Source organism: Rattus norvegicus, chromosome 8, assembly GCF_036323735.1.
Source record: "Rattus norvegicus strain BN/NHsdMcwi chromosome 8, GRCr8, whole genome shotgun sequence".
In the NCBI taxonomy this organism is placed as follows: domain Eukaryota; kingdom Metazoa; phylum Chordata; class Mammalia; order Rodentia; family Muridae; genus Rattus; species Rattus norvegicus.
The window spans coordinates 120,518,893-120,532,473 of NC_086026.1; the positions used below are offsets into that span (position 1 = coordinate 120,518,893).

The window sequence follows — 13,581 nt, forward strand, 5'->3', positions numbered from 1 at the left end:
TGTCCATGCATCTGTGCGAGTGTGTACATATGAGTACGGGTGCCTTTGGAGGGCAGGAGAGGGTGTCGGATGCCCTGGAGCTGGAGTTAGAGACAGTTGTGAGCTGCTACGCCTGGGTGCTGGGACCTGAGCTCAGATCCTGTGGAAGAACAGCGAGTGCTCTTAACCACTGAGCTAACTGCTCAGCCCCCATCAAAGCCTGCTTTAAAGTACAGTGCAGTGCAGGGCTGAAGGAGAGAATACATTTTAAAGTAATCAGAATAGAACAGATGATTCCAAATGAAAACCCAGTACATATTACCATTTATTACATAATGGATGTACCATTTCATATCACTGAGGAAAGAATAAATTATTCAGCAAATGGTTTTTAAACCACTGACTAATCATTTGGGATATTTAGAGTTCTTTCATCCCTTACAATGATGCAAACCCAAGATAGCTAATAAAGTATTAAGATAAGCTTCAGAGGGTAATGACACAGGGAAATATAGAGATATAGATTAATATGTTTCCGTTCTCAGGATGAGCAGGACTTGACTAAACGTAAATGAACAGGAGAAAGCAAAGCTAAAATTTGAGACAAGCTATGTAAGGAAAACAAATCTATGTTGAAATGTAGTAAACAAGACAGAAAAATAAATGGCGGTGTGACGCAATGTCTGCAGGGTGTGGATAGAGATTTTCAAGGATAAATAAGAGAAGGATATGTAGGATGAGAGATGGACAGGGCATGAACTGATCCATCACAGGGAGCCTGGGGGGGGCAAGTAACAGAACGGTATGAAAATCATCTTCCCTCGAGTCTAACTGTATTTAGACCAATAATAAAACTCAGTGCTCTCCTCCCAGTTTGCCTAGCTTCCCTCTCTCTTTCCTTGTTTCCTTGCCCCACCCCCTTTCTCTCTCCGCTCAGGCTGGTGATGAATGTAGTCAACGTCTGCTCTTGCACTTCAGCCATGCACCCCGATTCTAGTTAACGTTTGCTGGTTTCAAAGGCTGCCACACCACAACTCCGGCCCCCAAATCAGGAATCCACCTAAAAATGAGCGAAGGCGTTTACTAGACCTTTCCCCAAAGAATATATGCAAATGTCTTATAAAAACAGGAGAGATGAGGTTTCTAATAGCTTTAGCAATTCCACTTCTGGTTGTCCATAAATGAATGGAAGGGTTAGAGCAGATTCTGCCTGTACTGTCTCATAACAGCATTACACACAATAGTCAAACGTTACACAAGTCTTCTTAACACAAGAATAAATGAAATGTTGAGATGTGTATGTTTACGTATGTTAAAAATAGAATATTATCCAGCCCTCCATAGAAGAGAATTCTCATACCATGACACAACACAGAAGAACGTTTGTGGCATCCTGTTCATTGATGAGACATGCTAGTCACTAAAGGATCAATGTCACGTGAGATACTTAGAAGCCACAGTGGCTGAATTTATTTTTTGAAGTGAGTAGAATTGCAGGATTCATCTGGAACTTAGGGGGAGGTGGATGTTGGGTAACCATTGTTGACCAACGATACAATTTCACTGATGATAGAAAGTCTTAGAGACAGATGGGCAACAACACGGACACACAGGATTGCACCAACTGAACGCTCCAGACGGTAAATTCCATGTTCCATGTATTTTTACTGTACATTCTGGTTTTTACATTTCCACATCACAGATCATTATGAAGAGAAGCTAAGGCAGGGACTCAGGGCAGGACCATGGGGACTTGGACTGAAGCAGAGGCCAAGGAGGGATGCTGCTTACTGGCTTGCTTCTAGTACCTTGTTCAGCCAGCTCTCTTCTATAACCAAGGACTACTTGCCCACGGGTGGCTCCATCCACAGTGGGTTGGGCTCTCCCACACCCATCATTAAGAAAATACCCCACAGATTTTCCCGTAGACCAATCGGGTGGAAGCAGTTCATCAGATACGGTTCCCTCTTCCCCAGTGACTCTAATATGTGCCTTGATTTGAATAGTGAGACAGCCCATCACAAGAAAAATGGATCTAGAGTATTAGGTTTTAATGACTCATCTGTGGAGGGCAATCTAGAAAAGAAAGAGAAGGTGAACTCGAAACAAACTTTTCAATTCAGGATGATAAGGAGGAAATCTTAGCTTAGACTCGAGGCAGGCAAAAATTGATGATTGAAAAATATTTCCCATGGAGGTCGTTATTACAGATTTGCCGTCACATAGACTTGCGGCTCAAAATAATGTTAAAACAAGTTGGTTGTAGGAATTCCCAAATTAGAAAATTAATACATTTTGTAGCCTGAGGAGTTGGAGCTCTGAGTGGGAGATATAACCAGAAAACTGCATAGTCTAAATTCCATTCTCTCAGGATAGGTTTTACTGATTTCCTACCAGGTGGTTTTGTGATTCTAGAATTCATTCTGAAGTGTGAAGACTCAAAAGTGTCCCTCCACAAATAAACTTAATAACGAAGAGTGAAGAACAGAGCTGCCGGGCTCAGTCTACCAAAACCAGAGATTTCATAATAATACAGCCCCAACGTTTGAGGCAATGCCATATTTGGGCAAAGACATGGCCTTTACAGTGCACGACTAGGTCTTGATCTATACTTAGACCATATCAATAAAGAACCACCAATAGGTTTTAATCTAGCTGTGAAAGCTATGTGGATAACTCTTCTTGGGCTAGTCATAGAGAACACCGTCATGCTTCTGAGCTAGGTAGAGTATTGATAAGCAGGGCACAAAGCACACCTCTTAAATAGGGGGATTAACAAACTGGACCATACAAGATTAAGCCTTTCTGTTAGGAGGAGCTGGGAAGATGACTTGGTCAATAAAGCATGAGAACCTGAGTTCCATGCCTAGAATCCATTCAAAACAAACAAACAAACAAACAAACAAACAAACAAACCCATAAACACAATATCATAGTGCAATACATGTAAACCCATCCCTGTGAAAGCAAAGACAGGCAAATCCCTGAGGCTCACTGGCCAGTGAAAGTCAAGTCAGTGACAGACCCTGTCTTTGAAAAGTGCACTCTTCCCTGCGGGGATACCTGCTCTCAGCATTCCTTAGTTGACTGCAGTTTTTTCTGTAGGGTTGAGGTCTCTTGAGCTTTCTCTGCCCACGTTAGCATGTCTATTCGTGTTGTCCCCGTTCACCCCATGTTTAGCAATTGTGTTGGCGCCACTGAGATTGCTAGGAGACACAACCTCATGGAAAATATCCCTGGGTCCTCTGGATCTTACAGTCTTTCTGCCTCCTCTTCTGCAGTGACCCCTGAATCTTAGGTATAGGAGTTACATGTAGATGTATCAATTATGGCCATGCTCTACAACATTTACACATATGTGCACAAAACAATAGTTAATGTAAGGAGAGACCATGGATTAGAAAGTTAGCAAGGAGGGTTTGGAAGGAGGAAAAGGAAGGGGGAAACGATAAAATATATAATATATATTAAATATATTTAATCTCAAAAAAATTTAAGGAAGATAGATAGTGCCCAAGGAAAGACTAACTCCAGAGGTCCTCTGGCCTCTACATCCAAACATTCACACACAGAGACAGACAGACAGACAGGCGGACGGACGGACGGACAGATGGACAGATGGATGAGTTCGCACACATGCGCGCACACACACACACACACACACACACACACACACACACACGAATTCTGCTAAGCCCCAGAGACCTCTTCTCAGAGCATGAGGAAAATGTGTGCGTTACACCTATCTCTTTCTCAAACTCAGACTCTGTGAAGAACCCCAACAAAGAGCAAGGCAATCTAACAAAAGAAAGTAAGCAGAAGGTGTGAACAGCTACTTCACGAAACGTACATGCCAATAGTCTTGTGAAAACCCACTGACTCCACTGGCCAGTGAGGACATTGCAAGCTGAAATATTTTGGGACGTTAACAATCACCTCCGACACATTAAAAAAAACATCAGACAGACATACAGAGTGTGGGGAATGCTGACTAACAGAACTGTTGCATGCTAGGTTCGGACATGTGGGAATAGTATCTACACATGCATGTGCACACACTACGGTCAACAAGGCTACTCACAGGCATATGCCTAATGGACTAGCTCGCACGCATCCCAGAGGGTATGTACGAGGATGATCTTAGCCATATCGCTTAGGGCACCCCAGCAAAAGAAACCCCCCAAATACCTCCCAGCAGTAAAGTGGGTAGACAGCCATCACAGCGGATGATACACAACACAGCAAATGAAGATATGGCTGCTGAAGCGCCCAGCATCATGGAGAGAGGAAGAACCATGGAATTAACTGGTCCGCCCTGGCGGATGCAGTGGGCCAAGTTTCCAAACAAACAAAAATAATTTAGTTATGAGGGAGGGAACGGATCATCCTTGGGAGGTGGTGACTAGAAGAGAGCAACTGGAGACGGGATATTCTGGGGTGGGAGCCACATTCTGTTTTGTGATTTATATAGTGGCTAGCCACCACCAAGGGTTTTTTGTTTTGTTTTTAATTCATTGAGCAATCATCTTTTTTTTCACCTTTAATTGGAATGTTAAATTTGAATGGAAAAGTTTGTTACAAAAGAAAGGCTGAGAAAAGAAAGGGATCTCAAGATCCCTGTAACAAAGAGGGGAAAAAAAGTGCACAGGCTCAAGAGTTTCTCCTGAAACGAATTGACTCAAATCAGAAATATATGTAATGCTTATGCATCGGGGCGTAGGTCTTACTATTTTTCAAATGTTTGACAGCTGGTAAAGAACTAGATGTGGGAAGCAAGTGGAACTGATACCGTCAAGGTAACTGAGCATGGGAATGGCTTGAATGGAGCATCAGACCGCTGATGATTTCGGAAGAAGGGGAAGTATGTCCAGAAATGGTCAGTGGAAAAGGCAAAGTGCGCACATAGGAAGAGATGTTTCCAATTTTACTTTCAGTGTTTACCAATAAGACAAATGTACTTGAAAGAAACAGCCAAAACGGTGAACAAAAAAAAAAAAAAAAAAAAAAAAACTCTGGGTAGACATGGGATGTGCGCATTTCTCTTCTTTAAATTAGTTTGGCTCTCCAGCTGTCTGCATAGAATACCTTTTATTTTTCTATGTACGGGCATAACATAAATAGGGATCGAGTCAGCTCATAAATCTAGCTGCTTCTGAGTAATGCTTTAAATTATTTAGCAATGTGAAGGAGCATAAGCAGGCTGCCTTTTCCGAAGCCCGTCCTTGGGTTCAGGAGGAAATATGAAGAAGAAGGAGGAGGAGGAGGAGGAGGAGGAGGAGGAGGAGGAGGAGGAGGAGGAGGAGGAGGAGGAGGAGAAGAAGAAGAAGAAGAAGAAGAAGAAGAAGAAGAAGAAGAAGAAGAAGAAGAAGAAGAAGAAGAAGAAGAAGAAGACGACAATAGATCCCGAGGCTTTTCCCTGGCTGCAGTGGGAAGAAGGTGACAGAGCGACTTGGATGTTGCTCTTTTGGACATTCTCGAATCCTTAGCGTCTAGACAAGTTCAGTGATTGAAGAAGGTGGCTCACGCCTTTAATCCCAGCCATGGGGAAGCAGAGGCAGGCAGATCTCTGTGAGTTTGGGGCCAGCATGGTCTACAAAGCAAGTAGACCATGGCTCATAGCCAGGGCTCAATTACACACAGAAAATCTGTCTTGACATAAACAAAACAGATAGATAGGCGATAGATAGACAGACAGACAGATAGATAGATAGATAGATAGATAGATAGATAGATAAGATAGATAGATTCCTATGATTAAACCTAGATTAGATCTGGCCTGACTTCCCTAGTGATTTGAATGCATTTTGCCTCATCTTCGTCCTTTGAGTAGAAGTTTAATTTCTTGCCTATTATCGCTTTATGCTTGTGCTGGGGGAAATGCTAGACCTTAAGTGGCTGCTCGTCGATGGGCACAGAACCTTACTCAGAATCCAGGCCATATCCTTATGAGTTGAGGCACTTCCTTGAGCAGTCTGTGGTGCCACTGGGGAGGTGAATGGATTATGCCACGCCTTCAAGTACTGATGGTGGGTGGGAGGTGATGATGCAAACTCAGTGACTAATCCAGCTGAGGCAGAATTCCATCGTAGTTGACAGAGTAACTAAAAGTCCAAAGAGAAACAGCCAGTAGGACCATTGGAAAGTCAGCTGCCTTAGTGCTAGCTGGAATAGTTTCAGTGATGTTGACTGCTGGGTCTGGCTAGCATAGGGATCCTCCATTTCAAAAGGAGAAGGTCAACAGTACTTTATGCATACATGTGCCAATTGTACATTACGGATTTTTCCCTTTTTTTAGTCCTTACAACATTAAAAATGCCAACCAGAAAGCTGGGCACGGTGTCCCGTGCCTTTAATCCCAGCATCCTCAAGTTCAAGCCAGGCATACCTGTGAATTCAAGGGCATCCTGAACTAAACCAGCCTGGATCTACAGAGCTTGGCCCGTCTCGAACAACAACAATAAAACCCCAAACAGTAACAACAAACAAAACAACCACAAAAAATAAAACAACGGGCTTGCCAAGTAGGGATTCTGTCCTTTAGAGGTGGAGAACCCAGTGTCCTGGTTTGCTTCTCAGGTGTTGTGATAAAACACTGAATAAAAGCAATGTGGGGCAGGAAATGGAACATTTGTTTTACAGCTCGCAGGCTATCATCAAGGGAAGCCAAGAAAGGAACTGAATCAGAGACCATGGAGGAACATTGTTTCTGTACTGGCTGACTCAGAGAGCTTTATTGTATAGCCCCGGCCAGTCTGCCTAAGGAGAGCACCCTTCACAAATGGGCTGGACCAAATAGTAACTAAGAAAAGGCCTCACAAACATGGCCACAGACCACTCAGATCTGAGCCGTTATTTAGCTAGGGTTCTCTCACCTCAATAGACTCTAGTTTTGTTTTAAGTTGACAACCGAAGCTATCGGTAACACCCAGGCTTGGAGACAGTGAGCCAACTTGCTTAGAGTCAGAGAAGCGGCAACTGGGAGGCGCCTAGGAGGTTTGTCTATCTGACCTCAAAGCCTAGGATCTCTTTGCATCATCTAGATAGGACCTTTGGTCACATCCCTGATGGCCCCCAAACTCACATTTGACTCTTGTAAGCTTCTATGTTGTCACCAAGTCAAATGGGAAAGAATTCAGCTACTGGGGCAAGGGGGAGTTTTTCTTTGGTCTATTGATCTCTGTCCAGCACTCTGCAATTAAACTAGGCCATGGTCTTTCTGGAACAGTCAGTGGGAAGATAGAGGAGGAGACACAGATCAGTGGTTTTCAGCTCAACTAATGGAAAGGAAAAAAACAAATTACACTGAACATCGTGACTGTACATGCTTGCAGGGATTGGCTCTGAGGAAATCACTTTGGGATCCAAAGCTGAAGACTGGGTCCTCGGCTAGGAGCATAGCCAACAAGCCAATAACCATTTAACTCTCTGTGGTGTGTAATGTCAGCAACTCACTGTCCTTGTCTAGAGCTGAGAGAGAGGGGGATCGAGGCTCTTGTGGATCTTATGTAAGGTGTACATGCTTTTCCCAGATAATACATGCACCTGTACGGTTCTAAACGTTGGTTCTCTTTACTCACAGGTTTCCCACAGCTTTTGAGCCTTTGAAAGATTCTATTGACCCTCAATGACAAAGATCTGTAGTCCATGCCAATGGGATCCTAGGTTACCTCGAATAGTTCTTAGTTTTTAGATATGTAACTTGAAAGACTTTCTGGTAAAAGGACGTGATGAGCCGGCATTTGATTTAAGATGATCCTGTGGAAGAGCAGTGTTGGTGATGGACTAGTATGGCAAACGTTGTTGTCCGTGAATGAATAAGCAGGGAAGTTTAGCTGGTTTGATATATGATGGTTCTTCATACCATCTGTCTTCCTTTGTGGATGTCAAAAATTTCCATAAAATAGTTTCATTCAATAAAGGAGACAGTTTTTAAAAACACCTGGAATAAATGCACTTTAGTGTTATTAATTTCAACCGTCTGTAATTGAACTTTCCCAGGAAAGTGCAATGAAAATGGATCTTTAGAGATGTTGTGTGCCCTTGTTTTATGTCTGGTGGTGTTTTGTGTGTTTTATATACTCAGACACTGCATACCTGTGCTTGACTCTTAGGTTGCTGTGTAGACCTCTGGACTAGTGGGTCTGCTGTGTTCCAGTTTGCAGGTGGTTCAGGGATAAAGCACTTGATTATTTCCACACATGCACTTCACCGTGGGAAGTATCAACTACAAGGGCAAAACAGCCAAATGAGAGTTGGTCCTCAACTACTTTGCCCAACAATGTGACTTCGTTAATTTACTTGGTTTCAAAGCACTATGGATTGAATTTCGGGCCTTGAGCAAGCTAGACATGAATTCTACCACAGATGAATTCTACATCTCCAGCTCCTGATCTCTTTCTTTTGTGTGCATGTATATTTGTGCACATGTATGTGCAGGGATACCTGTTTGTGCTTGAATATAGGTGGCCAGGGTAAACCCCCCAGGCATCGTTCTTGGGAGCCACCCACCTTGCTCTTTGAGGCAGAGTCTCTCATTGGGCTAGAACATGCCAAGTAGGCATGTAGGCTGGCTGGTTGCTAAGATCTACAGATCTGTTGTTTTTGTCTCCCCTACACTGGGATTACACGTAGGCAAAACTGTGCTTAGCTTTTTAAAGGGAGATTTGAGGGCTCAAACTTGGAACTTCATGCTTACATGGCAAATCCTTTACTAATTAAGCCTCCTCCCTAGCCTCTATCTTTTCTTTCTTTTGTTGTTTGGTTTATTTTTGTTTTGTTTTTTGAGGCAGGGTCTCTTCTCGTGTCTCTGACTGTCCTGGAACTCACTCTGTAGACCAGGTTGGTCAATAACTCAGAGATCCCCCTGCCTCTGCCTCTGGAGTCCTGGGATCAAAGGCATGCACGACCACTGCCTTGCTCCAGCCCTATTTCTTAAGAAGACATGCCTGGGTTGACCAGATGACTCCATGGATGAAGGCTCTTACTTCTAAGCCTGACCACCTGAGTTCAATCCCCAGAACCCATATGGTGGGGGCACAGTACTGAGTCCCAAAAGTTGTCTTCAGATCTTCTCATGTGTACCATGCTACGTCCACACTTTCAAAAGTGTGTGCATTCACATAAATAAATAATAAATTAAAAAATTTACCGGCAGGTGTGGTGATGCATGTTTATTATCCTAGACAAAATGGCAAAGAAGATGATTTGGGAAAGGAAGAGAAAGAGGAGGAGGAGGAGGAAGCTCATCGGAAGACACAATGCCCCAGTGTGTCACCAGTGACCTCTCAGGGAAGTTTTGGTCTCTAGAACATTAGGAGAAACAGCTGATGTGAGCACTGCACAAACAAGAGACAGGTACAGATGGAAAATTCCGACTCCAAAGTGACAGGTCCTGATTTTGCCATGACCTTGGCTAGGGCACCTACATTTCCAGGTTCTTAGTGTGCTCTCCATGAAATGGATGCCACAGTAAAAGATTCTAGTGTGAAATTTAGGGTTGTGTCTGACTAGAGGCAATATTTAGTAGATACTCATGAGTGCCCTAGGCACCAGGTAAGCATAAAAGTTAGGCGGGAATAGGTGAGGCAGAGAATACAGTGCTACCTGAGTTTGCTTCTGGACTGTCTGTCCATCTGTGGATATTCCCCTGGCTCCTGGACTTGTCAAATATCTAGTACTTACGGTCACCTAAAAACGCATCTCTTAAAAGGAATTTTAAAAGTCTTCATGGACTGGTGGGGTGGCTCAGTGGGTAAAGGCCACAAGCCTGAAGAGCTGCATTTGACCCCAGAGTTCCCCGTGGCAGAAGGAGAGGGCTGACTCCTACAAGTTGTCTTCTGACCCCCACACAGGCACTGTAGTAAGCTCATGCACACACACTTGTTTAAATTAATCCACGTAACAAGAAATCAAAACACTAAATGTACAAAAATGTCCAGAGAAATGTCAATGCCCAGTAGGATCTACACCGTGCATCTTCCAGATGATATTTTTTAAAAAATGATCATGTTTAGCTGATATATCATAATTGCGTTGTGACTATGTAATACATGTGATTTGGTTTTTTTGTTTTGATATATGGACTATAGTTTAGTTTACTTGACATTTGTGGGATGTACCAGTTCCTGGGAGAGTCCAATAGATAGTCATCCCTGCTTTGCCGACATTTTCCCAGCAGGCTCTCTCCTGTCTAATGGAACAGAGTCTCTTAAAGGCCAGTGCAGTTCACGACACACAATGATGGTCTCGCCATCTCCTACTCCAAGCCATCTACCCATCACCACCTCTCTTCCACAGCATCAGGCCAGCCTCTTTCGAGGGTATGAACCCCCTCGATCCAGTCATAAATACCACTTCAAGAAAAACAAAATCACACCCACACAGGCTGTTCTGTGTCTAGTTCTATAGGGTGCAGGATCCCTTCTGTAGAACTCATCTCCGTTGGCTAGGATGCCTAAGCCACAGTGGATGCTCAGGCACACATCAGGCAGGTAGATGACTGAGAAAAGTGGACGTCTACAGACCTGAGTCGTAAGCCGGATAAATTGGTGTAATTACGGGCATTACATAGAAGGGTTTTTTGCTTTGCCAAATGATTTACATGAGGACATCTATAAATAGCAAACCCATGCTGTGTGTTTCAATCAGGCTGCTGTTTTACCCAAAGGCTAAGACCTTTCCAGAGCATATCTACTGCAGGATGGTAGGCCCAATGCAAAGTTTAAAACATAAAGGCTTTCACTCCCCTGCACTGTGTTACATACACCATCTACAGAATTCCAGGCCACCTTTGAAATGGCAGCTGGCGCCTGGACTCTCTAGGAGTGTTGGTGGACAAAATGAGTTGCATAGAGTTCCAGGTAGAAAAGAGGTGTTTCCGGATGTGGGCAGGGAGCCTGCTTTAGAAAGGCCTATGTAGTGTGGTGGATCTCATTTCCCTAGCTCCCACAGCAAAAGGACAAGTCTGTCAAGGCAGCAGGATAGAGATCGGCAATCTCATCTATTCCTCAAATGGTCTTGTCTGCCTTTCCAGTTAGAGAAGTTGCCACAAGTGCCCAGAAGAGATAGCCCGGAATTAAATTGGAGGAGGCAAAGCTTTTCGTCCTAGACCACCACAGTCTCCAGTGGTTAACTATTGACACTGAAACTGTACAGTGCCAGCACGCTGCCCCACGCCAGCACCTCTTGAGCGGTGATGCCCATCCAAGCTTGCACAGCATAACCAGAGGGTCTCACTTTTTCTTGCGCTCATGGCCCCCTAAACAACGTACCCCTTTGCGGACTGGAGTGCTGCGCCCCCTCCATGCCCCGTGTACTCACAGAGACCTCTGCACAGCCGGGAGCCCTGCACTTAAAGGAATCTATGAAACTAACTGCAACTCAAATCTGATTTTTACTCTCCTGGCTCGGTTGCCACTTGGCTCTGTGCTGTGAAGCAGCCATGGTTTGCTTGGTTCTCTTCCAACTTTTCCAAACATGTGCCTGGCACCCACGCAAGTTTCAAAGGAAGTCTGAATGTGACAGGAGACGTGCTGCGGGGTTGGTTTTGTGTATATGTGTTAGTGTGACTCTTAAAAAGACAAGTGCTAAGTTCTACCGAGTAGCAACTTCTACAAGGGGAACGCTAACTTTCTTGCAGACCAATTTCTTGTCTTCGCTTAATATATTTCTGTAAACTCTTGGTACGGTAAGTTAGGAAGGCACCCTGGGAAGCGAAGGATCCCTGAGCCCCAGGATGAGCTACACTTTGTGGGCTCAGGGCTCAAGCTTTCTGAAAGAATATCCCTAGGCTGCGTTGGTCTCTCTGACCCCAGAAGCTACTCATACCCTCCCTGGCTGTGGACGCAGGCAAGTTCAGGCCATGCATCATCGAAACTCCTTCTCCCACTTAAGGAAGCCATCTGGGCACCAGGGTTAGGGTGAAGTGCGTGGGCTCCTAAAGCAGAAGCTCTGCAAAGGTTTGGGTCTGCGCAGTTGTCTCGGCATGAGAAGCAAGGGGTCCAGCGCATTCCAGCTCTCTAGGGATAAGTCTCAGCTCCCCTGGCACCCAGACCCCAGAGGAAAGGTGTCAGAGGGAAAGGGATTCTGTGTTTCCCCAGTGCAGGCGCGCGGTACCTTGGATTCCAGGCTGCTGGTGGACGCAGGAGAGGGCGGCTGCTCTGTGCCGGTTGCCTCCCGGGTCAGTCCGTCTCCGCTGTCCTCGCGGGCGCCACTTGGAGGGATCATCTTGGCCGCGGGAACTGTGTTGGGCTTCTGGGGGAACCGCAGGTTCGCTCGACTTCTTGCTCGCTCGCTCAGTGCCGTGTCCCCGGGATGTCCATCGTGCCAGGCGGCGGCGTGCGCCCTGGGGCCTCGCCTGGCCAGGTCCAGCCCACCTCCCGGGCCTCCGCCCCGCCCCGCGCAGCGCCTGTGGCCACCTCGCTGGAGATTGCGCGCCTCTAGTCGTGACTGCCGCCCACCGCAGCGGGCGGGTGGGCCCGGGCTGGCCCCTCCGAGGACGGGAGGCGGCGGCTCGGGGCGGGGCTGCGTGGTCGTGCGGGGAACCCAGGGCGGGAGGGGGCCGCGCCCACTCCGACAGTGTGGGAGATCAGCTCTGAGCGCCCGCGCTGGGTCTGGTGATGTTCTAAGGAAAACACTCAGCAAAAACCCCAAGGAACAGAAAGCGAGTACAAACAAGTACTATGGGCCACCTTCAGCGACCCCCTCATCCCTGGCCCTGAGAGTGAAGAGAGATGTGGTGGTACTTAGCTTAATTTATAGTTCAGTGACAGCAGGAACTAGTGTGGGCGTCCTCTGACCCGTGGGCACTGCAATTTCCAATGTTCCGCTTTGATCTAAATCAGGCAGATAATACACTTGGTGTATGGACACCTGGTCCCCAATTTCTCCTACTGAGCCTCACAGGCTCACTGTGGGTTAGGCATGGTCACTTCCATTTATAGACGAGGAAACCTAGGTTTGAACAGGGTTGCTTAAAGTCACTCAGCTATAAATGGCAGAGTTTTTCAAATCCAAGTCATTTGGACTGGGGAGCCTCAAAGCTAAGCCAGACTTAGAAGCTGAAGAGGCTGTACTTCAGGGCTCTGCTTGCATTTAAGAACCTGCTTAGACCGGTGAACTGGACTGCTTTACTCAATCTCTTGGCATGGGGATTGGCACGGAGACAGCATCGCTGGACCAAGGCACAGAGGACCTGGTTTAGTTTGTAGACATAACAGAGTATGTAGCCAAAGGGAATACTTCTACATTTATAAACGCCTTTCCTACATCGATACTAGATTCCCTCCTTTTTTTTATATCTTTAAAAAATTAAACTCATTTTGTCATTTGTGGTTAGCATGTAGAATGATTGGGTTATTTGCGATATTTTTATATGCACACATAAAGCCCTAATTCCTATTTAATCTCCTTTGTGGCTTTTCTCCAGCTCATCTGCAAAACCACAACTTTACCAAGGAGGCTCATGTAAGAATATTACTGAGTTCTAGGCCAGCCTGGGCTAAGTGATGAGTTCTAGATCAGCCTGGGCTACATAGTAACAGCCTGTCTTAAGACGTGAAACAAAAGAAAACAAGGCAAGAACAAAACAACCCTAAAATCAAA

General features: G+C 45.4%; 1 protein-coding gene across 3 annotated transcripts in view; it reads right to left on the reverse strand.

Annotated features, from left to right (window-relative positions):
• Stac (SH3 and cysteine rich domain) overlaps positions 1-12,502 on the reverse strand; it is a 122,230-nt gene extending 109,728 nt beyond the window's left edge. The window contains exon 1 of one of the 3 annotated variants that reach the window (XM_017596138.3): positions 12,094-12,502. In XM_017596138.3, coding sequence (XP_017451627.1) covers positions 12,094-12,204 — 111 coding nt within the window. In that variant the 5' untranslated portion in view covers positions 12,205-12,502. The remainder of the gene's footprint in view (positions 1-12,093) is intronic. The other 2 variants (XM_017596139.3, NM_001108784.1) reach the window with 2 other exon arrangements.
• Positions 12,503-13,581: the final 1,079 nt, after the last annotated feature.